Source organism: Trachurus japonicus, chromosome 3, assembly GCF_045865225.1.
Source record: "Trachurus japonicus isolate A0001 chromosome 3, Traja_1.0".
NCBI lineage: Eukaryota > Metazoa > Chordata > Actinopteri > Carangiformes > Carangidae > Trachurus > Trachurus japonicus.
Window position 1 is genome coordinate 28,298,551 of NC_140909.1, and position 25,067 is coordinate 28,323,617.

Sequence of the window (25,067 nt, forward strand, 5' to 3'; positions counted from 1 at the left end):
CAGACAATAAATACAAAGACAGTTTGTCTGTGTAACCGCGACACAGGGAGCTGATCAGAGCAGTGTTATGAATGATAGCGGAAGGGGGGGTCGATCGCGGTAATTTCAACACTGTACATTAGCGCATTTATCTATATCCCTATATCCCTCAGTCTAGCGCGCCTGTGTTTGTGTGTCTGTGTGTGTGTGTGTGTGTATGTGTGTGTGCGCGCGCCTGCATGCGAGAGAGAGAGAGAGAGAGAGAGAGAGCGAGAGGAGGGGCTGACTGACAGAAGAGGTGAGAGCCGGTGAAGCGCTGTTAAAAAAAAACTTTTGTTTTCTGTGCAAGACTATGGTAAACACTTAATCGCCCGGGCGTTTAATTGAACCGGCGTTTATTTTGCCAAATGAGGTCGGACCCCGGCGGCTATTAGAGCACAGGCGCGTATTTGCACGCGGGCGATTATTTGGTCATCTACGGTAAGCAAATAGCATTTTTCCTCATATGTATTAAGTCAAATATATGTTTTAATTTAATGATAGCATATAACATCTTATATCATATGAAAAATCATAATAAAGATATTTTCAATATATTTGTACTAATTTAACCATTGGTTTTTGAATAGTTTGTATGTCTTAGTAAATATCGAGATTATGAATATATGCGTGGGTAACATGGCAAGATCACTCTTGATATAGGGACATGTACAGTATATTTCCGTCAACATGATGTGAATTACAAACATGTTGCTCTGTGGTCTGATCACAGAACAAAGTCCTGTTTTTCACTACAGGGATGTTTGCACTCTTGAAAACCACTTGTTGACTCAGATATCCATGTTGAGCTGGTCTGAGGTCGTCCTCTGTGAGAAGTTGTAAATAGTCGTCCTCACTGTCCTCACACTGTGATCTGAGCCGCTGCATGTTCACTGAGGATAGGAGAGCTCATCTGACTCCTGCTGTGTGTTCAGCTGACGATCGTGGAAATCTTCATTCACTGGGTCAGGTGGTCAATCCTGCTCTGAGGGGGGCCGAGTGACACTGAGGCACACAGGGACACAGAGAGAGAGGGTTTAACACAAACATAATAACACTATATGTTATTCCTAATCTTCTTTATTCAACTTTATCTTTTTTATTTTTCATCTTTTTTTTTTACGTAATCATTTTAGTCTAGTTCAGTTTTAGTTATCAACTATGATAGACATTTTAAACTTGAGTATATAAAATTCATAAAAATTATTTCAGGTCAAAAGAAAAAGAAAATCTACGGTGGCCCTGAAAGCTCAACACACTGCAACTTAAGAAAGCACATGCAAAGACACAAACATATCATAAAATAACTTGATCAACTTGACAAAACACGTGTTGCAAAAAACTGACCCAACAAGAGAAGTGTACCCAGGGAAACAAAATATCAGAGGTTCTGCTGTGAACGCTGCAGTTTCTACACTAACTGACAGTGTTGGGAGGGTTACTTTTAAAATGTATTCCCTTACAGATTACTGATTACATGTCCTAAAATGTAATCTGTAATGTAACTGGATTACTCAAGTAAAGTAATGTAATCTGAATACTTTCTGGATTACTTTTAGATTAGGCTACTTCGAAAAAGAAGAGTTCCCGCACACTAAGCCAACTTGCAGACTTTCTGCAAGTTGGCTTAGTGTGCGGGAACTCTTCTTTTTCTAATTTGGACTTGATTGTCGCCCTCCGACGCACCTGCCTGAGAAGTGGATGTGCGAAGATTTTTGCTTTTTCTAGATTAGGCTACTTCAAAATCGCCTGCCTGAGGGCCTTTAACTTAGCCTCGTAAACCAGCCTCTCGCAGAAATGCATTTCATTTCATTTCTCGGGAGAGTCTGGCCTCATCCCTCCTCTAAGCGTTTGGGATGGCCGGTAGCTAGGCGGGACTAGTAGCAAAGATGGTTTAATATCTTTGGTAGTAGCGTTGACAGACAACCCCATTCAGCCAATCAGCAAGTTGGTGTAGTGACGGGGCTTTGCACCAGTCGGTCCCTGATTGGCCAACGTGCTGTGTCAATCACAGCGGGCGACGCTGATTGGCTCGGCCTTCTGAGGGTTTCAGTCCAAATGTTTAGAATGGGGATGAGGCCAGACTCTCCCTCGGAATGAAATGAAATGCACCTCCGCGAGAGGCTGGTTTACGAGGCTACCTTTAACTAGGACACTGAATTTGTTTTAGAGAATTATCTTACACATGAATTTATAAGCTATTGTGGCTTAAACTAAAGCATTAATACATACAGTATGTGTTTGAATTTGTCAAACCACATTCAAAATAAATTTGTTATTGATCATCCAGTCATATTTAAATGATTTTTTTAAATAGTAGGCCTAGAGCAGCTATCTCCTCTATAGTCCAGACTACAGCCCCTCAACCTCGTACCTAACTGTACTTACACTCACTTCTCTGCTGAAGTCGGTGTGGTTTTGGAAACAGTGTGACGTTGCTGTTGAACCATGCTCATTAGAAACATCATGACAGTCCAGGATCCTTTTAAAAACGTGATCCAGTCGCAGTTCATTCATGTTGTTTACCAGAGACCGGACATTGAAGAGGAATATGCTGGGCATCCCGATAGCAACAACTTCAGCAGAGACGGCCGGCGAGTTTAGCACGAAACCCTCCTTTCTTTCCCCGCATGAGAGCACTCTGGGCCGGCGGAGCAGGGTTAATTGTCGCCGCTGTTTTGTCCGTCCCTCTCCCACCTTGATGGTTCTAACTTCGCCACAGTGCAACAAGCGTCCGCACAGTCAGAGCAACCTGCGTGTAGTGCGGTAGGCTAAAGTAATCCAAGTAATCCCTCTTTTCAAAATAAAGTAACTGTATTTAGATTACACCAATTTAAACTGTAACTATAACGGAATAAAGTTAGCCTACTCATATTTTGTATTTTAATTACATAACGCCGTTACGTGTAATCCGTTACACACCAACCCTGCTAACAGAAGACGTCTTGGTTTTGAAGTTGAACGTGCAGCATAGGCATGGCTAATAAGAGTCAGGGGTTTAACATGCAGCAGGCCATTTTTATCTCACTGTGTTGTGTCTACAGTACATACAGTACGTCCTGAGTTTTTACATGTTTCCTGGTTGATAGAGAAACTTTTACTGGTTTATATCTGTTTTTAAGAGGATGGGTTAAATCTGTGTATGAGTATTGCTGGGTAATTGTATTGATTTGCAATGAGACTGGGTTTACAGCTTAAACTGGTCAGTTGATTGACAATGAAATTTACTGAAAACACTAACCTCTGAGGTCATCACGTGTTTATTTTAAAAACCACAGTCAAATTGAGTTACTGTTTAGAGCTGTAAAACACAAACACACGTGCAAATCTTGATCAGCCAGCGCTTCACTCCTTTACCAGGAGCAAACTCTGAAAAAGAGGGGAAATAGAGAGAGGAGAAGCAGACGAGTGTTTCTGTTTCACAGACGAACAGCTGAGAGACGATCGTCTGTCTCCACACTTTGTTTTTAATGTATGTGTGTGTGTGTGTGTGTGTGTGTGTGTGTGTGTGTGTGCTCATGTGGCTCCACTCTTACATAACTTCCCTCTGCTAAATTTAGCTGCTCAGAGCCGAACTGTCACTGTTTCAAACTGCTGAGTGTATAAATACAGTCGGTGCTCACACACTGAGCCGCCAGGTTCTGAAGCTTCAACATCCTCAGACATTTCTCTGAAGGAATAAAAACGTAGATGTTTATGTTGACATGATGACAGGTGCAGCCCATCAATAAGAATTAATTAACACATAATCAAATATGAGTTCATTTATTTTGTTGCTTTTTTTAATAGGCGCTTGAATCTTACATTTTTTCCAGTTTTTTTTTTTTTGCTTTAATTAATTGTTCATTATATTTATCATTTATTGTTGGTAACGTTGTTGTTGTTGTTGTTGTTTTCACAGCCTTAATTTCCATATTTGCTGACCCTCACTGTGAGTCTTTGTTTACTCTGATGTTTGTTGTTTTTCTCTCTGCAGCTCAGATTGAAATCATTCCCTGTAAAATCTGTGGAGACAAATCTTCCGGGATTCACTATGGAGTGATCACCTGTGAGGGCTGCAAGGTAAACCCCCCACCCCCCCTACATGATCTCACTTCCTATTTAATCTGAGCTTTCTCGGAAGTCGTCATAGAGACAGGTTTGATGGGCCATATCACAGTTACAGTTACAGTTACAATTTCAGCCACAGGTCATCTGACAGTATTAAAGGTCATCAGTTTAATGTAGGGCGTTGTCAATTAATTAAAGAGAAAAGTAGAAAAAATTGGGTAACACTTTACTTGAATGTCATAATCGTTTATGACTGTTGTCATTAAGTGTCATTCGGTTTTTGTAATGACAACTTGACATTGTTTGGGTTGTCTTGATTATGACAACTTGACATTAATCAAAGTGACATTGCCAGAAGTCGTCTTTGTCATGACAACTTGACATTAAATTTGTTTGGGATGTCCTTCTTATGACAACCTGACATTAATCAAAGTGACATTACCAGAAAATGTCTTTGTCATGACAACTTGACATTAACAGAATATGCACCTATTTTTGTGTTCATGGCAAGTTGACATAATGATATAATAGATGTGCTAGGTTACAGACCATGATGTTTGACATGATACCCAAAACTGACTGTCATGACACCATTATGACAGTGTAATGAAGATATTCTGCAACCTCAAGTAAAGTGGTAGCATTTTAAGTTGTCATTAACATATCATGAAGGATAAACTGACTGTCACAACACAATTATGACAATATAATGAAGATATTCTGCAAACTCAAGTAAAGTGGTAGCATTTTTATTTGTTATTAACATATCATGAAGGATACACTGACTGTCACGACACAATTATGACAATATAATGAAGATATTCTGCAAACTCAAGTAAAGTGGTAGCATTTTTATTTGTTATTAACTCTTTGAGTGCCAGCCCTTTTATAAAATGGTCAGTGCTATGTGCCAGCGTTTCGGGGCATTTTGAGTAATATTTTAAGACCAAGAGAATATTTTGTACTATGACTCTGAAAACACAAAACAGCTCAAAGGAAAGAGGAGACTCTCTATTTAACTAGGGAAAAAAACATTTGTTTGTACCTTGTTCCATTCTTGATTTATCTTAAGCTGAATAGAGCCTGGTTGCACCAAAAAGACCACTTTTTTTCTAGAAAGCTGAGAAAAATGCATTTTTGTGAAAGAGAGTCTCTCAAGAAAAACAGTGATTTATCCGTTTTAATTTTGGCTTCAAAAACATGTAAGACGTCTGAAAATTTCATTTCACATGTTTTTTCATTGTACAAAAAAAAAAAAAAACTAAAATACAACAACAAGTAGGAGTCTCTCTGCAGAGTGATGCCTGCTCTCCTCCTTCTCCTGCAGTTGCTGCCCCCTCACCCTCTCTTAACCCTCTCCTCCCCGCTCCCCTCCTTCTCCTCCTGCTGCTTCCCCTCATCTCTGAAGGAGGGAGGGAGACGTCATGGCGTCTTCAGCCTCTCTGCTGGACGCGGCCGCGGCAGCGACGCACCGCGCTGATCTCTCGGTTCGTCGTCACGTCGGTTTACAGCAACTGGTGAAACTGACTCCGCGATCCGCTTTCGCTTCCGCATTTTGGTGCTGATCATCTAGATCAGTTTACCTTTCCTGCCTCCTCCGATCACTTCATGCTGGAGCTATGCTAATAGCATCCGTGGCTAAGCTTTCCTCCAGCTCCACGTTACACTTGTTCCGGGCTCTGCCTGTCGTTTTTCTCTAGAAATAGAAACTTTTCCCAACTTTTTTATCTCTGTACCGATCGCACTCGTCTTCTCCTTCTTTTTCACTTCTTGCTCTGATCTACAGTCTTCTTCGTTCTACACATCCCAGAAGTCCCAAAATTACTCAGTGTGCGCGACAGCATCCCCATTTACCAGCCGCAGAAAACTGCATTTGACATATATGTACGTCATTGGCACTCAAGCGTTGGATTTTGATTGACGTACATATACGTCAATGGCACTCAATGAGTTAACATATCATGAAGGATACACTGACTGTCACGACACAATTATGACAATATAATCAGTCCCTCCAGGAATTCGCGATGTTGCGATCGCAACAATTAACGCAAATTCAGCCAATCCCCGCGAATTTTTGCGATCTTGCAAGTTTGTACAATCACCGCAACTTTTCCGCAAATTGGACCAATTGTCGGTGCTTTCCGCGAGTTACACAGCAGAGAGTGCGAGTCTGGACGGAGCGGTGGTTGAAAGTGAGTCCACGGAGGAACAGCGTGGCTGGGCTGACGGCAAGAAACTTGATACAATGTGCACAAAGTGATAAGTAAAGGAACACAAGCTGAGTTGAACGTATTGTGTGAGTTGTCCTGGTTGACCACCCGAGGCCGTGTCAACCCCGCAGCACTCGCCGAGGGGGAATCCAGTGAGTGCGCCACTGCAGGGCCGGAGCGGAGCAGCCGGCGGCCAGGTGCCCCTTCCCCCATCCTAAAGCCCTGGCCCTGGACTTGAGTAGCCACCCTCCCCTTTTTATTCAAAAACTGGACTGTTTTAATAAAACAGTTCTTTTACCACGATTTTTAAACAGACATTTTAATTAAAAGTAAAACAACTTTCAACTCTATATAATTTTCCTGTGCCTTTCTTAACAAGTGGAAAATTGCTGGTATAACATGACATCACATTAATTTGTGACATTTTAAAATTTTCAATTTTCCTTTGATTTTTAATTATTCAGAACAAAACTGCAACTTTTTTTTGCAACTTTCGCTGTCTCCCGCAATTTAATCGCAACAAAAGGGCTTAAAACATCGCAACATTCACCGCAATTTTTTCAAAATGTGGCCGCAAATTCAGGCATTTTAGGCCGCAACAATCACAAAAAAAGCCCGCGAAATCCTGGAGGGACTGTATAATGAAGATATTCTGCAAACTCAAGTAAAGTGGTAGCATTTTGAGTTGTCATTAACATATCATGAAGGATAAACTGACTGTCACGACACAATTATGACAATATAATGAAGATATTCTGCAAACTCAAGTAAAGTGGTAGCATTTTGAGTTGTCATTAACATATCCTGAACTGACTGTAGGCCTGTGACGAGAACACATTTTGCTGGACGATATTGTCCCACAAATTATTGCAGATAAACAATATTATTGTCAACATTATTTTGAGACCAAATTAACCACTAATATAATAATAATATTCCATAACAATGCAAGTACACCCTTTCAAATGCAATAAACTTTTATTTCTCGTGAGTATTTTTTTACCACTTTTAAATATTCTAACAAACAAAACACAATGTGAAGCTCTCCTGTCCAATACACACCTGAAACTCCACTTTACATTCAAACAAACTAATGTGACTGCCAGTTGTTAGATTTAATCAAATTTATCTCCTAAAAAGTATTTAACCGGAAGGCGGTAAACCTCTCAAAACCTGCTGATAAATTACTCCGCTCGTTTTCTCTCCCGGGATGATGAAGAGGTTGACCAGAGCTCAGCAGACCGGCAGCTGCTAACGTTAGCACATTAGCTCTGCACTTCTCCAAAAACGTCGGAGGAAATCTCCTAACAGGCGGTATCTGGATAAACTGACCACAGACTGGGGATCTTCACTGTGACTTTCTCACATGAAAAAATATTAAAACTTTAAAAAGTAACGTAATAACAGCGCTGCAGCCAGAATTAAAACAGCATTTAGCTGCTTAGCTTTACCAGTACCGCTGCCGGTTACCGCAAAATGCATTCTGGGAAACAAAGATCCTGGATGACTGACGAGAGGATTCACTCCGTTCATTCCGCTATGGCACAAACGGCCCAGGTGCTGAGACGGATGCACAGTGAAGCCTCCAGCGATGAGGAAAACAAACATGTGCGCATGCGGCGCATGCACATGACAATATATCGAAGTCAGGGGCGGTGTTAAGTTCAGCTGGTAGAGCACCTGCCCCATGTGTTGAGACTACAGTCCTCACTACAGACGGCCCCAGTTCGAATCCCTGCGTCCCATTTCCTGTCTCTCAACTGTCCTATCAAATGAAGGCATGAAAAGCCAAAAAATATATACTTAAAAAAATAAAAATAAAAATTATAGCCTATATATATTATATATATATATATTAGGGCCGGGACTTTAACGCGTTAATTATTAATTACACAAACATTAACGCGTTAAAGAAATTAACGCATTTAATCGCACTTATTTTGCACCGCGGAACGGTTCTGACTGGATGAGTTTCAGGCGTACTGATTACACTGGAGCACAATCATCTAACAAGCTGCCGACACTATAATACAGCCATGCACTGATCACTGCAAGGGAGAGAGGAGGTGAAAAGAGACAACAACACTGTTACCTGTTGTATACTGGCCTCAGGCTGTACCATCGCTAAGAAACCAGTGAGTAACGAGTTAAAGCTATGGTCTACGATTTGGAGCATTGGTAATTATTATTTACATCGTTTATACAGCGATTATGGTCCTGTGGTCCGATATACACGCGGCCCTGCTGAGCTCCTGGTCTTCCTCCTCTCCCTGTCACACAGCCGCTTCCAGCCGCAGCCGCAGCCTGAGCGGGTCTCTCTGCACTGCGGCGCCGCGGAGCTCCAGGCCCCGGTCTTTCTGCTCCTCTCCCCCAGACACAGCACCATGTGGCCGGTCACCCAGCGCGAGGAGTCTCCCTGTAGCATGAGGCTGTGCTAATGGTTGCTAATGGCGGCGCTGCTCGTACCAGCGGTCGCCGCGGTCCCGTTGCCGGGGACGGCGACGGCGACGACGGCAACTGGCATCGCCTCATTACCGGCAGCTGGTGCACAGCGGCGGCATCGGGACTGGCACCGCCGCCATTAGTAGGCTAGCGCCAAGCACAGCCTCATGCTACAGGGAGACTCTTCGCGCTGGGTGACCCAGGACAGGGTCCTGTGTCTGGGGGAGAGGAGCAGGAAGAGTCGGGGCCTGTCGCTCCGCGCGCCGCGGTGCAGAGAGACCCCGGTCAGGCTGCTGCAGCAGCGGTGCTGAGTTTATGTTGAACAGGTAATCTTTGGTTTTATTGTGGAAGTTGTGACTGTGAATATGACATTTTACTCCGCATTCGGTTTCTGCAGGCAGCAGCAGGCTTGTTGCTTGCTCCGCTCTGGGAGGGGAGGGGAGGGGAGGGGAGGGGGGGGCGTGTTTAAAAAAAAAAAAAAAAAAGCGTTTCCTCTGCTGCAGCTGAACAGCTGATATGTGGTCAAGACGTAGCTACAGACCTGTCAGTGTTTCATGGTGCATAAGACTTCACCCTCAGAGCTGTCTGTCTTCAGACTGTCCTGATGTCCCTGAACATCACACAGGGACAACATGGAGCTGCCTGTGTGATTGGTTACTGAGTTTTATTAATGTTTACATCAGGCTGAGTTCAACAAATCAGTTTATGCTTCTGTGATTTAAGTAGCCTAGTTAAATACTACAGTAATCATCATATTGTATTGGCAGGAAAGACCATTTAATCTGTATCAATCAGCTCTGAGGGTGAAGTCCTATCATAATGAGATGAGATGCACCTGTGACAGTGACAGGTCATAGATATAGCGCTGCAGCTGAGCAATTAGCGCTATATAGCGCATTTAGCGTGCGCCCGTGTCTGTGTATCTATGTGCAGGCAGAGATCAGAGATGGTGTTTTAAATAACCATGCTAGCGTTTCACCAGCTCTCATCTCTGCCAGTCAGCCTCTCAAACTGCCGCCTCTCTCGCGTGCGGGCGCACCGCACGTAGACACACGTGAGAAAAAAAAAAAAAAAAAAATTTAAATAAGTGCGATTAAAATGCGTTAATTTTTTTAACGCGTTAATTTTTGTGTAATTAATTAATCGTAATTAATGCGTTAAAGTCCCGGCCCTAATATATATATATATAAAATATATTTTATAATTTTATATATATAAAATTATATATATATCGAAGTCTGCACAAATACAGAGTTTATTTTCATTTATCCTGTCCATATCCTGTCAAACATCAATGACCAAGTGCTAGAATTGGTCTGTAACCTTGCACATCTAATTATAATAATCATTATGTCAACTTGCCATAAAAAACAAAAATAGGTGCATATTCTGTTAATGTCAAGTTGTCATGACAAAGACATTTTCTGGTAATGTCACTTTGATTAATGTCAGGTTGTCATAAGAAGGACATCCCAAACAAATTTAATGTCAAGTTGTCATGACAAAGACGACTTCTGGCAATGTCACTTTGATTAATGTCAAGTTGTCATTACAAAAACCGAATGACACTTAATGACAACAGTCATAAACGATTATGACATTTGACATAATGTTTATGACACATTCATGACTGAGTTATGACACTGTTATGACAGTGTTATGTCAAGCTTATGAATACCTATTCAAGTAAAGTGTTACCAAAAATTGTTCACCGTTTTTAGACTTTTTGTAAAGTATTGGATCATTAGAAAAAAACAGTTTGACACGATATTTTGTGAAACCATGTGAAGAGGTAAAATGATTTTGACTGAACGTCAACACCAGTCAGATGTTGAGAAGTTTCATTAATATCAGAGTTTAAAGTAGCAAAAGGTGGAAAATGACACTGAGAGGGATAAGTTGTACATTTAATGGCCACGGCAGGAAGGACTTCTTATGGAGCTCTGTGGTGCAGTCTTAACAGTAGGCCTAGTAACGGCAATGGTTTAAGAAAAGATGGTGACTTGGGTTAAAGTAAGTTAGGCTACTTCCTTGAAATTAGTTGATCTGTGTTGTCATGGTTACAGAATACATAAATTGTTGGTTTGGCATGAGAATCAAACACTGCTCTCCTGTGTTACATTCTTCAGTCCACAACCTCCTGTGGACTTGATTTATACAGTGTCACAACACTTTCACTTTGATCCTGTCATAATCAGGACAACCACTAGATCACTAGACCCCAGCAGCAGAACCTGACTATGTTTTAATATATGTTTTAATGAGCTGCTGCACAAACGACCCATGGACTTGTTAACAGAGAGACTGTAGCAAGTTGTCGAGTCCTTCAGTAACTTTCCTTTAGCAGTAATCAAACAGAGTCCATCGTTTGTCTTCATCATCCAGTGTTTACACAAAAATCACATCATTCCCCATTCCCACGTCATTTCCTTCTTATCTCTATAAATCTGAACCATCCTGCTCTGGCAGCATCTCGTTCTGCCTGTGTCGTCCACTGTTCGAGTCTCAGGGGAAACACTGGTCATTCAGTCTGAACCATCAGTCACAGTTGTTTGGCTCAGGAAAACCTTCTTCTGTTCAAGCAGCTCCCAAACAAGCTGGTGTGTTCAGCTGCTGCTCCAGCTGGAGGCAGCTGGAGGCTCATTTCACAGCCAATGAGCAGCTGATGGAGATTTATCTCTGTACATGATACGGAGCGAGAGAGAGAAAGAGAGGGGGGGGGGGACTCCACATAGTTTGGGGGCTACACCTGACAGAGCTGGACCCCCTTCTGCTCTGAAGCTCAGGGACAAGAACAGACAATTTGTCCATGGAGCTTAGTGCCCAAAGGAGCACAAGGCTCTAAAAAATCACCATTATAAGATGGCGCTGACCCATTGTGAGCTTTAAAAATAAAAAATAAATATCTAAAATCTAAAATGTACAGGAAGCCAGTGAAGGGAAGCAAGAACAGGGGAGACGTGGTCTGGTTTATGGGTTTTCAGTAAAGGCTGGAGATATACTGTTGGATTTCAGCCCGTCTTTCGAACTCACTTTAGAGTCAGACTGTATATCAGATTTGTCGGGGGTTGTTTGTGGTGCAGTTAAAAGTGATCAGTAAAATCTTAAAATCTATTCTAAAAGCTGGAAGCCAGTGCAAGGATGCTAAGACTGGAGTGATGTGAAGCCTAGCTGCTGCGTTTTGTACCAGTTGGAGGCGAGACAGTGATTTGCGGGTTATCTCAGAGAGGAGGGAGTTACAATAGTCAACCCTTGAGAAGATGAGGGCATGGATAACTCTTCTGGGGTCTTCCGTTCTCAATGGAAGGTATATCTGTGAGTCGTCTATGTAGCAATGAAAAGAGACATTGTGGCGATGAATCATTTGACCAAGTGGCAACACATAAATAGAAAATAAGATCGGGCCTTGAACTGAACCCTGCGGTACACCAATATTAGTGGCAGACGATGAGTGACTGCCTATGGTGACCGTGAGGGTTTGTTCTAAGATAAGAGTAAAACCAATTAAGTGCAGTGTCCTTGATTCTGACCCAGTTATTTAGACGATCAAATTGTGTGATGCTGTATCGAAAGATGCACTTAAAGCAGAAGTAAGTGATATATTTGTGTTAATATAAGTCTTAAATAGTTATATCTTCCGACAGCAATCACTTACATAGAGTGTTTGGACTGAAACACGGGTCTGTCAGTCCCTCTGCTCTGCTCTGAGCCGAAGAGAAAACATTTATCGTATCCTACAGTTTTTATCCAATGAGGAGAGAGAACGGCATGCAGGGCTGTGTGTGCAGCCAAGGGACGCCGTGAATGTGGTGACGTAGCGACGAGGACTGTTATGGTGCGTTCAAGGAAACTCGTATTTTTCCGACCGTGAAGTGGTACCAGTTCGATCTGGTACGAGTTCACCGGTCGGAAGTTACGAGTGGCCGTTATAGTGACTTTCACCGGTAAAACAGGTCGGAAAAACACGAGTGGGTTGCCTGAAACGCTACAAAGTCGTAAGTTGTGACTTGAAGCTGTAATTTACGATTTCAAAAGCCTGCCTGGAACGCAGCATTAGCGAAAACGACCGGACCACTTACTTCTGCTTTAAATCTAAAAGAAATAAACCTCAAAGAGGTTATTATGAGACATAAAAGTTTAAAGTTGTGCTGAGACCACCTTTTCTAAAACTTTTGATAACAACTGGAGTTTTGAAATTGACCTATAATTGTTAGGATCAGAGGGGTCAAGGTTGTGTCAATATTTCTAAAATCAGTGTATGTCAGTGTAGGTCAAAGTGTCACAGCTTATTTTGATGTCAAGATCTGTTTCAATGGCCTTACCATGTGGTTTAAGGGACCCACATCCATTTGAGCAGCATAAGCAACACTGGGTTGGAAAATCATGGGCTCAGTTTTACTCTTATTGAAGTGTAAATTGCTTAATGGCATCCAATCTTTGCTGTCATGAAAACTTTCCACCAACAATTTTAAAGAGCTATCACCATTCCTTTTAAGGGGTAAATAAATTGGCGAATCATCTGCATAAAAATGGAACCAGACCTCATGTCTTTTCAAAATGCATCTAAGTAGCTCATGGTGGAGGCTGAGGGCTCTGTGTGGAGGATGGTAGAAAGTAAATAAAGGAAACTGGAAGCTGACTGAAGATCTGAGCATGGTGTCTCTGATTTCTTGTGTCCCAGGGTTTCTTCAGACGCAGTCAGCAGAGTAACGCCACCTACTCCTGTCCTCGCCAGAAGAATTGTCTGATCGACCGCACAAGCAGAAACCGCTGCCAGCACTGCCGCCTGCAGAAATGCCTGGCTGTGGGCATGTCCCGAGACGGTTAGACACACAAACACACACACACATACCAGTGTGTAAAAGAAGCAAGCTCATCTTGTCTCATATAGCTTATCTTCAGTTTAGCATAAAGACTGATAGCAGAGGGAAACAGCTAGCCTGGTTCCATCCTAACTTCTCATCTGTCTCTCTCAGCTGTAAAGTTTGGTCGTATGTCCAAGAAGCAGCGAGATAGTTTGTACGCTGAGGTCCAGAAACACCGTCTACAACAACAGCAGCAGCAACAGCAGCAGCAGCAGCAGCAGAGCCCCCTCCTCCTGCCCCACCCCTGCCTCGGCAGCCCGAGCCCCACAGAGGCTGAGCCCCTGTCCCCCCCCTATGGCCTCTCATCCAGCGGCCTCACAGAGCTCCCTGATGACCTTGGTGGCTACATGGAGCAGGACTCTCCAGAGGGAGGATCGGTGTCATCCAAGGTTTGTGGGTTTTGCTGTTTGGAGAAACAAATGCAGCCTGCCTAAATAGACACCATGTACACCTGTGTTAACTTTCTCCTCCACAAACAGGCCGATTCTGGAGGTGAAGGAGGAGGAGGTGCCTTCTACCTGGACATCCAACCCTCTCCCGACCAATCAGGGCTGGATATTAACGGCATCAAACCAGAACCGCCATGTGACTACGGCTCCAGTAATGGCTTCTTTCCGTACTGCTCCTTCAGTAACGGCGACGCATCGCCTCCAGTGTCCATGGCAGAGCTCGGTGAGATAAAGGGGTTAGAGGTGGGGGGGCAGGGTTTACATATACAGTATGAGACATAAATATATGGACACAAACTTCACATGGTCAAAGTATATTTTAATTGAATATTAACATTTAATGCTACTTTACATGACTAAGCAAGTGAACATTGAGTTTTTGTGATGACAAAACTGCAACAAAAAATTACATATGAAAAATGGTAACACTTTACTTGAGAGGTGGGTGCATAGCACATTCATAAGATCTTTCATAAGGTGTTCGTAATGCATTCATGACGGCTTCATAGGCATTACTCTGCATTCATATATCGGGTTACATTGCTATAGAATAACAAAGTGAGATTTTTTTTTCAAAATAAAAGTCCCCTGATCTCACTTGAAAATACAAGAACAATATACCCCTAATAGCATTCTGTTGAAATTGTTCATTATAAAACAGTCACAAATGCATAGTGTGTTACCCAGATGTTTCATCAAAGTCCCTTTATCACACCTGGAAGTTCAAAGGCTAAGTTAAAGTCATGTATGTAGAATTTATGCATTATTTGCTTTGTTCCTGTCACCCAAAGTTGCCCAGACACTAAACCATTCCAGGGGTAGCATCATTTGCCATTCAGTTATGAATCCCTCAGTATTATGACATGCAAGGTAACGTTCATCAATTAAATAACATGCAAAACCTAGAATGCTGATATGGGTATTTTGTTCTTATATTTCCAGGTGCAATTAGGGGACTTTTATTTTGACAAAATTCCCCAGTTCGCTATTCCATAGCAATGTAACTCGATGTATGAATGCTGAGTCATGCCTTATGAAGCCGCATAAATGACCTTATGAAAGGTCTTATGAATGTGCACCCACCTGCCAAGTTAAGTGTTACCGAAAAATGTTGCACTGTGTATAATGAATAAAAAGGTCACTGTGTAATGAGTCAACCAATATATTACGTAAGGTTTCAGCTATGTGTGTATGAAGGGACATTCATTCAAAGCTTGAATGACACAATATCACTTCAGCAGCAGGCCATAACATCATGCATGTGTGCAGGGACTTCCGGGGAAAGACACAGAGAGGATGGAAAGTTCCCTACATTATTTGCATATTCAGAGCTTGTTCTTATTTTCAGGGTTGGGGGGGTTCAGGTCTGAGCCCCTCTGTGAGCTGTGCATAGGCTCCTGGCTGCAAAGGGGGGGTAGAGGTTTGAGTAGAGAGCTGGAGGGGAAAGCAAACAGATAAAGGATGAGGAAACATCTTGAAAGAGGTGAAGAGAAGACAAAGAAAAGGAGAGATGGAGGAATAGAAAACACAAAGAAGATATGGAGAAAGAATAGAGGAGGAGAGAGAAAGAGAGGAACAATTGTGGGGCGAACAGAGAGAGAGAGAGGTGGTTTAAAATAGCAGGAGGTTAGAAACTCATCTTCAGAGCTCATTAAAATCTCTGTGTGGTAATTAGCTGTCTGTTAATTAGGGCCAATTGGGACATGGCGGGGCGCTCGTTGGGGGAAATCATCTTTTTATTCTCTCTGGAGATTTTTTCTTTCTTTGACAAAAGCATTTACCGTAATACCCCCCAACCCCCCCACCCCCCCTCCAAGCCCCTGATCCAAATAAACAGTTGTATGAGCTGGATGAGTCTTTGTACCTTGTGTTGTTTTGGTCTCTGGAACAATTAGCAGCAGCAGCACGGAGAAAAATAATTACAGTTGGTTTCTGATCTGAGCTGCACAAACATTATGTTGACAAAGTTTCAAACAGTAGAAACAGATTAGAGGACTGAATCCTTCCTTTTTACCATAAAACACAGTCAGGATGATAGACTGCTGTGATAGTGGTGAACATCAGGTCACATCATCTCCCATCTGACCTCATCTCCTCAACCTCGTTAGGTCAAAGATGTGAAGGAGAGTTCATAAGCACTAAATTCCATTGTCTGAATCAAATTCTCAGTGGCCTGAACCCAATTACTGAATCAATTATATGAATCAATTTTTACCAGTGAGACACACATTTCAGATCTCATACCACCTTTTTGCACAACTCTAGATGCCAAATGGTGACCAGAGGTTGCACAAGTTAAACACAGGCACAGCACAGGTGTCATCGCTTACACACAACTTAAAACTCTTCACACTTTTTGCTGATGAACGTTGAAGAGGAGGAAGAGCAAGACTCAGACCAAGAACAGTCATTTCAGAAGTAACTGTACTTGTATATAGACAATTTAGTTCAAGTGTATATTGGACATAAGAATAGTGCAAAGGTGCGATACATTTACAGTGTGATCTACTTCTTCATTTTCCCAGGTACTAGTGTTGTAATGTAATTGTGACTAAGGGTGTTTTCACACATACTGGTTCACCAGAAGCTGAAATGATACATTTAAATTTTTCTGCTAGTATGGGCTGCGTTCACACATGTTTGTTTTCACTTTGGTCCGAACACCACACCACTGGCAGAGCATCATGTTTCCATGATGACTTACTGGAAAAAGATGCGTGGTACGCCATGTTTACATGAATCCATGGGACACATGTACGTAGTACACAAGTACACAGGTTATTTGTACCACTAGTCATTTCATTTTATATCATTTGTATTAACCACTCTGCAAATAATAGATTTTGAGAAATAAGCGAGGCTGCGGGAGCAAACTACAGGAGCCTTTTTTGCTAAAACCTGTGGCGCACATCAGTCATCAGGCCGCGTTCACATAACAAACTGACTGCACTGGGACCACCCCTTCAGGCCGCACCCTAAGTTTGTGAATACTTCTGAGAGAGTTTTGTGAAAGTTGTTTGAAGTTGTTTTGTGTTTACAGTTTTGAGAAGAAATGTGTTTCAGCAGCTATGAAAAACTGTAAAACCAAAAAAACACATTTCTGTTTTGTCTGTTTTGTCAGATCACCTGTCCCAGGTCATCTCCAAGTCTCACCTGGAGACGTGTCAGTACCTGAGGGAGGAGCTGCAGCAGATGAGCTGGCAGAGCTTCCTGCAGGATGAGGTGGAGAGCTACCAGGGCAAGGTGGGTTCACTGTGTTCGTAACCTGTGGGCCTCTTTCTGCATCATATGTCTTGAAGGAGGCCTGAGTGTGTGTCGTCCCTCTGTGCAGCCACGGGAGGTGATGTGGCAGCTCTGTGCCCTGAAAATCACAGAGGCCATCCAGTACGTGGTGGAGTTCGCCAAGCGCATCGACGGCTTCATGGATCTCTGCCAGAACGACCAGATCGTGCTACTGAAAGCTGGTGAGAGCAGCTGCGTTGACGTCGATGTGTCTGCAACAGGTTTCTGACGCTCAGAGTGAACCGATCCACTGTCACCATCTTGGCAGAGTCTGATTCCACCCAACCTGTACAGTCGTCATGAACGAAGAAATTAACTGTAGTGACTGAACTGTTTCTGTACCAGGCTGTAAACATGTTTATTTCTGCTGCAATGTTGGACATTTTAACATGGGAGTCTATGGGGACTGACTCTAGTGGTCATTAGAAGTGAAGTTTCATGTTTCAGTTGATGCTTGGTCGCAATGTACTGAATCACCTTTTTAATATGATCCCATATATTGGATGCATTAGATACACTGGTGCGAGTTACCATGGTGATTGTGCTCTTTCTTTTAGCTGTAAACTTTGATAGCACTATATCATGAGGACAAAATCATTTGCTTCATATATGAAAACCATTTAGTTTGACAAGTAAATGTGCTTTAATTAGTGATTGATCACATTAATCGGACAGTTGGCATTGAGTCATTAAACAATCGTTAGGTTTCAGTCATCAATCATCCGTCTCTCTCCACCAGGCTCCCTGGAGGTCGTCTTCATCCGGATGTGTCGGGTGTTTGACTCTCAGAACAACGCTGTCTACTTTGATGGGAAGTTTGCAGGTCCTGACGTCTTCAGAGCTCTGGGTGAGTGGAGGGGGAGGGGCTTTGATTTTGGCAGATCTGTGTCTCAAACGTATCAGTATCAATGTGCCCGCTGGCCAATAAAAACTGATGTAAGTTTTTCTTGTGACTTCAAACTTTGCCGATTGATTGGTTATTAGGATATTTTTTCTCCTGAACATCAAAATGGCCCCAACAATCCCTTACAGTTTGGCTAATAATGAACGTGACGTAACATCTGATGTTGCTTTGTAAGCGATTCACAGGATGTGAACATTGTTTCCATGGACGCACCTCAACCTTGCCAAACATTTCCTCCCTCACGCTCCATTAAATCTGTCACATGGATTTTTTTCTACAAAACATATGAATTATATTTTTACACCATCACTTACAGTTCTGCACAAAATTATGCAATTATTTTTGTACGGTCAAACTAGTCTGTGATTATCTCCCGTGTGTGTCCCCAGGCTGTGATGATCTGATCACGTCAGTGTTTGACTTTGCCAAGAGTCTCTGTTCCCTGCACCTGACAGAGGATGAGCTAGCTCTCTTCTCAGCCTTTGTTCTGCTCTCAGCAGGTAAGCCCCGTCCCCCAGGTTCACCTCAGTCCAGTCTATGATCCAGACATGTGACAGCTGTGTGTGTGTGTGTGTGTGTGTGTGTGTGTGTGTGTGTGTGTGTGTGTGTGTAGACCGTTCTTGGCTGCAGGAGAAGCTGCAGGTGGAGAAGCTGCAGCAGAAGACTCAGCTGGCTCTGCAACACATCCTGCAGAAGAACCAGAGAGAGGACGGAGTGCTGAACAAGGTACACCAACACACACACACTCACACACACCGACGGCACAAGATCAGTGTCTAAAATTGCTGTAAGCTTCCTCTCTTCCTCCCTCTCAGCTCAGATGTAAGATCTCAGCGTTGCGCTCACTGTGCAGTCGACACACAGAGAAACTGTTGGCCTTCAGATCCGTCTACCCGGACATTGTCCGGACGCACTTCCCTCCTCTCTACAAGGAGCTGTTTGGTGCCGACCTAGAGGTGATGCTGCAGAGCGACGACTGAACCTGAGTCACTCGGCACAGAGCTGCTGGACACAGACTCACCAGGTCCTGTTTGATCAGCACAGAGAACGGGACGAGGACTGGTGGATCCAGAGGCTGCCACATGTTACACTGAGACCTGAACGCCTCCTCAGTTTGTCTGTCTTCACCTGCTCCTCCTCCTCTCAGTGAGGAGTCAGGTGGTTTCCCTCTACCTGCATCAACACACATTTTGAATCGAGGATCTTGGGCGTGGAGCAGATTTAGCTCCTACATTAAAAGGTCCTATCAGTGTTCTCACTGAAATTTGGTTTATTTTTCTCTCACCGGATCAGCAAGACATCACTTCTGCACATCCGAGCAGATCTACAGAAGGAGACCTGAGGCTTCTTTGTATCTATCCAGAGACATGTTGATGTGCTGACGTGCTGGTGCCGAAGCAAAGTAGCATCTTTACAGACCGTGGGATGTCCACAAGTATTAAAAACAAAGTTCAGCGTGTTTGAATAATGCTTGGTAGAGTCAGACACTGTTTACAGTCACGAAGTTTAAAAGGTTAATGACAATTTTGCAAAATGTCACCAATTTAAAGTTTCTTGAGAAAACTCTGTAAAGGGCTGAGCCTCTGGTACATCATGATCCATCTTCACGAATGTGATGGAGGTAGGGGAGGGGGTGGGGGGCTGTACAGATTGGGCTACATCACTGAAAACATGACCAGGACGGGACGGAAGCATGTGATTTGTCTGAATTCCAGCTGTGACGTTTGGAGATGAGCTCAGCTTGTCTCCTGATCTCTGATGCATCACTCAGGTTAAAGCAGGGGGTTCAAAAGTCAGGTGTCACGTTCACGTACGGGAAAGAGCTTTTACCAACTCAATGTTTTGGTTTGATTACAAGATTTTTTCTGTGGAAAAGCAGAAAAAATATGAGAACAAACTAGGATGACCTGACCATAAAACACTTTGACCTCATGAACAAAAAGATAATCAATCTGCACTAAAGCAACGATCTTAAGCTCAAAAACCTCCCAGAAACACATCAGTATAGTCCCATTTTGAGTATTTTTCCACAGCACCAACCACTGAGACTCATGGGTAATGAGGTATTTAGAGTCACGGGAAAAGAAACTCTTCTTAAAAGTTAATATTGTACAGTGAAGTTAGGTCAAGGAGCAACAGCTCTGTCCAAATAATCAAATGACAATATAGAATCATTGTCTCCGGTTGGTTTCGGTGTGTCGTCCTCTATGATTTCACTCGCCCTCCTCCTGCCCTTCGTTCTCCCAGCAGCCTCCCTTTTCCATCAGCGCCACAAATACACATCAGCTGATTCCCTGAAAGTCAGCAGCACAGTGAGCCTGTAGCACCGTCTGGTGGTCGCAACTGAAAAGTACAGCTTTTCAGTTCTGGGCTGCAGCGTCTCAGGGTTTCATTTCATTTCAACAAATCTGAATCCAGGATCAAATCCACTCATCAATTCTATATGTTGTCATTAAACTAGTTTATCTTTTTTTACGTGTACAAAAAGTGTTAAAGTGCCAGATTTCTTCATCATCAGTATGAGAGGATACAAAAACCTATCAGTGTAGTTCTCCATTTCCTCTCTGAGGCTTCTGTCTGGAGCTCTAAAAACATGCTACAAATTCAGAAAACAACCTAATCAATTGGACAACACATGCTGCAAAAACTCACAACATAACTGAAGTATAAATAAGTGATAGACCTAGCTACTGCCAAGCTAACAAACATATTCGCAATAACATCTTAATCATGTGATACTGACATTAAAATAAACTCACTTTATGTCAAAACACGTCAAGGAGCATTAAACTAAAGTATTTAGTTGTGTTGTGTTGACTATTTTCAGTGGAGATGTGAATTTGTTGAAATGAGTTGGAGAAAAAAACAACAACTATGGTTGACCTGTTCATTGTTACATGCTCACACACCAAAAGAATATCATGATTCTTAAATGTTCACCCAGATTAAAGCAATAAACACAAGAGCAATACACGCACGCACGCACGCATGCATGCACACACACTTCTTAAAGAAGAAACTATGCAGAAAATTGCACTAATACCTGTCTATCTAATCCACTGCCTCTATGAGTGTGTGTGACGTGTGTTCATGTCTGTGTGCACATTTTATCTGTGGTGAAATGTCAACCATTTTCAAAATTTGGATGACAGACTACTGGGAGGAGCTGCATCATCCCCTGCTTCACTTTTCAGAGGATTTACTGGAAACAAAATATCTAGGAGGTTTTCATGTTTATCGCGTTAAACATTAAACCACTAACAAATCATTTTGTACCTCAGCCTTCTGTTGAATAAAGACAAGCTATTGTCATGACCGTCAAGCCGAGGCTTTTAATTTGAAACTTGTGACACCCAGCTGAGTGTCTAACATCTGTTTTCACACTGTTATAGCGCGACTGCAGCCATGGTTGGTCCATCTCACCCACTGTATGTTAAAGTGAAATTCCGGCGTAAGTGTAAACCATGGTCAAACACACCGTAACACCGAGTTAGACCCCCCCTCGAGAGATAAATTTGCTACCGCTACCGCTACTGCGGAACTCCGGTGCACTCGGTGATCGACTCGTCAGGGCTTCCTCACCAACGAGCGGCTCCCGGAGGAGAAGTAGGTGAGTTGAGTTGCATCTCCTTGCTAAAGAAAACAGGCAAAGCTAGCAGATGTTTGACAACTCGTACTACGTGCTGGGACCCTGTGTGTACTATTGATGACATTTGGTGCAGTTCTGAGCATTATTTTGGGCAAATGGTGGCGTTTTGGTTGCGGTCAGACAGTGGATCCGGAGAGCGCCGTGTGTGGCGATATTGCGGTATTTGCTGAAGTTGGTGGATCTCGTGAATGTAGCGGTCGGGCAAATTGATCTCTCGAGGGGGGGTCTAACTCGGTGTTACGGTGTGTTTGACCATGGTTTACACTTACGCCGGAATTTCACTTTAATATCCTTCTACCGTAGCAGTTGTTCATTTAAATCACCAATGTATTTTACCACCTGCTCCATCACCACATTGGTTTTGAGGTCTAAAGTCCAAAAAAAAAAAAAATTAAAGAAAACAATTTCTGGCAAATAATAAAATGAACTTTAGCCATAACTGAATGTCAAGCAATAATGTAAATGTTGTATTTTATCATTCTTGTGTATAGTTTGAAAATATAGCATGTCCCCACAGAGTCTAATTTGTAAAGTCTAATTTAGAGGGGGGTCTTCTTCTAAATCTTGTGTTATTGGCTAATTTACTTTGTCATGTGACTACGTGCACTGACGACACTCTTTTCTCCCTCCCGCCACCCTGTTTGGCCATCGCTCTGTAAGTAACTGTATTAAAGTGTCTGTACAGGCCACAGGAACATGCAGCTACTGAGAGTCAAAATTTCTGTCTATTGGTTGATCTGCATCAATTATGTAAAATAACTGGTTTGATCTGCTCTCTGTTAGGTTTAGTTTAGTTGCAGGGAGCAGCATTTTTGTGTCTCTAATAAGCGTGTGGTGCTAGTTTAACGTTAACTGACAGGTTTTGGATTTTAACAACTATGTCACAGTTAACACAGTTTATGTTTCTTAACAGGGTGACATGTTAAAGGAAAATTCAGTCTTTTTATTTCTGGACAGAAACGGGATGTTCACCCTCAATAACATACTTAAAGGGATATTTTCAACATTTTGGCAAATCCGCCATAATCCCTATAGTCTTAGGTGTAGGTTCGTTACCTTTAATTGACAGTGCAAGCTGTTTTGAGACCGGCCTGGCAGAGATGCGAGCTGCTCAGTTAACGCCACAGAGGCTTATGGTATTTCCAGGCTTTCCCTCAAAACTTTTCACATACACAATCCAACACCTCCAAAACACTCTCGTGGACAAGTTGTGACCTGCACATTCACCACGCTATGAGATAATAATGAAACGTTACGAGACAGAGTTGTTTTCGAGGTAAATGCATGGGTAAATGCAAAGCCGCTGATGCGTGTTCCCGTTGGAGGCAGTCGTTTTTCGGCAAGGAGTCTCTTTTCGGCACAACACTGGCTTTGCATTTGCCTGGCCGGTCTCAAAATAGCTTGCACCGACAATTAAAGGTAACGAACCTACTCCTAAAACTATAGGGATTATGGCAATAGGTGAATTTGCCAAAATGTTGAAATATCCCCTTAAGTGAAGCTTGTACTGCTAGTCATGTGTAACTATGTGTGTATCTGTGGCGATCAACATGAGGATTATGACAAGTGGTACGATGGCCAATAAGGGCCACATTTCTTCTTCTGAAGTATTGATCCATGAGAGGATACAAAACATGAGTTTAGTTCTCCATTTCCTCTCTGAGGCTTCTGTCTGGACCTCTAGAAATAACAGGTCAGTGTGTTTACGTAGGCCCTGAGGGTTCAACACACTGCAATGACAAACATGCTAGGATTATGATAAGTGGTACAATGGCCAATAAGGGCCATTGTACAGTAGGTTTAGTTTCCCATTACACTCCGAATTTCCACGTTAAAAGTCACAAATTTATCATAAAGAAACTCAACAATTTTTGTTTTGTTTCATTTCATTAATGGAGAACATACTGTATGTCTCTGCACTTAATAAGGATGGACAGACATGGCTTGTTTTGGATTCTGCCTGCAGTGGAAGATCTTATCACACTTCACTTTTCAGATGAATTTGTCATTAAGGAAATACTTTCTTTCAGAATTGTTCAACTGTTGTAAAAAGTTAGGAGTCTGAAATGGTGACAATATTATTCATGTAGCACAGCAGACGTTACTGTACATATTAGATAGACCATTGTAGCATCCCTTTATATTGTAGTGCTGTGGGCATTACGTTTGCTATACACACTGGAGATCCTGTGTTCACCCTAATTGGAAGCACAGACATGCCCTGTTTCTGAGATACTGGCTCCAAAAATGAGTCTAGGCCAACTCTGCCCTGTCAACTAATGGACTAAGGTAACCAACAATACAGTATAATCATCATGCTTTAAAGAAATAAGCAAACCATTTTCCACTTAGAAAAAGAGTATTAGTATCACAGATGAGATAAGATAGACTGTATAACATTGTACTGGTTCTATAGTGTAGAGGTCATCACGTCTGCTTTACACGCAGAAGGTCCTGGGTTTAATTCCCAGTGGAACCACATTATGAGGGATGCTTCATTAATTGACAAATTGCGCCGAGGCATTTTGACCTAAAATATGACTCAAAAGGGCATCCTTTGAAGCAGAACTTATTTCTATGAAGTCATGGCTGAAGTCACTTGGTAACCAATCCAAACATCAGCCATCTAATTGACAAACTCACGATATTTACTGGAAGTGGATCTTGTGTATTTACTCCCAGGTAAGACTGGGTAAGACTGGGTAAGACTGGCACAGTGGTTCCACAGTGTATTGGTCATCACGTCTGCCTTACACGCAGAAGGTCCTGGGTTCAGTCCCCAGTGGAACCATGTACTATTTAAAAACAAGCATGTTCGAACGTGTTCTGAAAACCCAAACCACCAACTTGAAGGTGTCTACTAAATGTTACTGTGATCAGTGCATCTTAACTCATTAATTTCAACATCAGGCTTGCAGGGTTTTGAAAAACTATGACCCGACTGTTATAAAGTTCGTACAAACGAGGAAAGATATTTTCCACTTAATTTACACACTCTTAACTATGTGAGTAAATTTATCTAACCTATAATGCAGTGAACATCTTCTAGAAAAACTGAATTTTCATTTAATGATCAAATGTAATTATGATTATGAAACGTCATAGTTCCAAGGATGTTATTGCCCAGTCTGCACCTGTATCAGTGTGTCAGGCTCGGTTTTTTTGTTTAAACTGGTCAAACACGACTTCCTTTGT

The 25,067-nt window shown here is 42.4% G+C and overlaps 1 protein-coding gene and 2 non-coding genes across 4 annotated transcripts in view; all 3 read left to right on the plus strand.

The window, feature by feature from the left end:
• LOC146990099 (nuclear receptor ROR-alpha A-like) overlaps nucleotides 1-20,194 on the plus strand; it is a 223,922-nt gene extending 203,728 nt beyond the window's left edge. For both annotated transcript variants that reach the window (XM_085768942.1, XM_085768952.1), the window contains 10 exons: nucleotides 3,995-4,080; nucleotides 13,405-13,546; nucleotides 13,700-13,977; nucleotides 14,068-14,260; nucleotides 17,159-17,280; nucleotides 17,369-17,501; nucleotides 18,059-18,166; nucleotides 18,613-18,723; nucleotides 18,837-18,949; nucleotides 19,039-20,194. In XM_085768942.1, the coding sequence (XP_085625068.1) occupies nucleotides 3,995-4,080; nucleotides 13,405-13,546; nucleotides 13,700-13,977; nucleotides 14,068-14,260; nucleotides 17,159-17,280; nucleotides 17,369-17,501; nucleotides 18,059-18,166; nucleotides 18,613-18,723; nucleotides 18,837-18,949; nucleotides 19,039-19,203 (1,451 nt within the window). In that variant the 3' untranslated portion in view covers nucleotides 19,204-20,194. The remainder of the gene's footprint in view (nucleotides 1-3,994; nucleotides 4,081-13,404; nucleotides 13,547-13,699; nucleotides 13,978-14,067; nucleotides 14,261-17,158; nucleotides 17,281-17,368; nucleotides 17,502-18,058; nucleotides 18,167-18,612; nucleotides 18,724-18,836; nucleotides 18,950-19,038) is intronic.
• A 4,084-nt stretch (nucleotides 20,195-24,278) lies between these two features.
• Nucleotides 24,279-24,351, plus strand: trnav-uac (transfer RNA valine (anticodon UAC)). Its single transcript has one exon. It is a non-coding gene; the product is annotated as a tRNA-Val (tRNA).
• Nucleotides 24,352-24,590: 239 nt separating this feature from the next.
• On the plus strand, nucleotides 24,591-24,663 carry trnav-uac (transfer RNA valine (anticodon UAC)). The gene has a single exon. It is a non-coding gene; the product is annotated as a tRNA-Val (tRNA).
• Nucleotides 24,664-25,067: the final 404 nt, after the last annotated feature.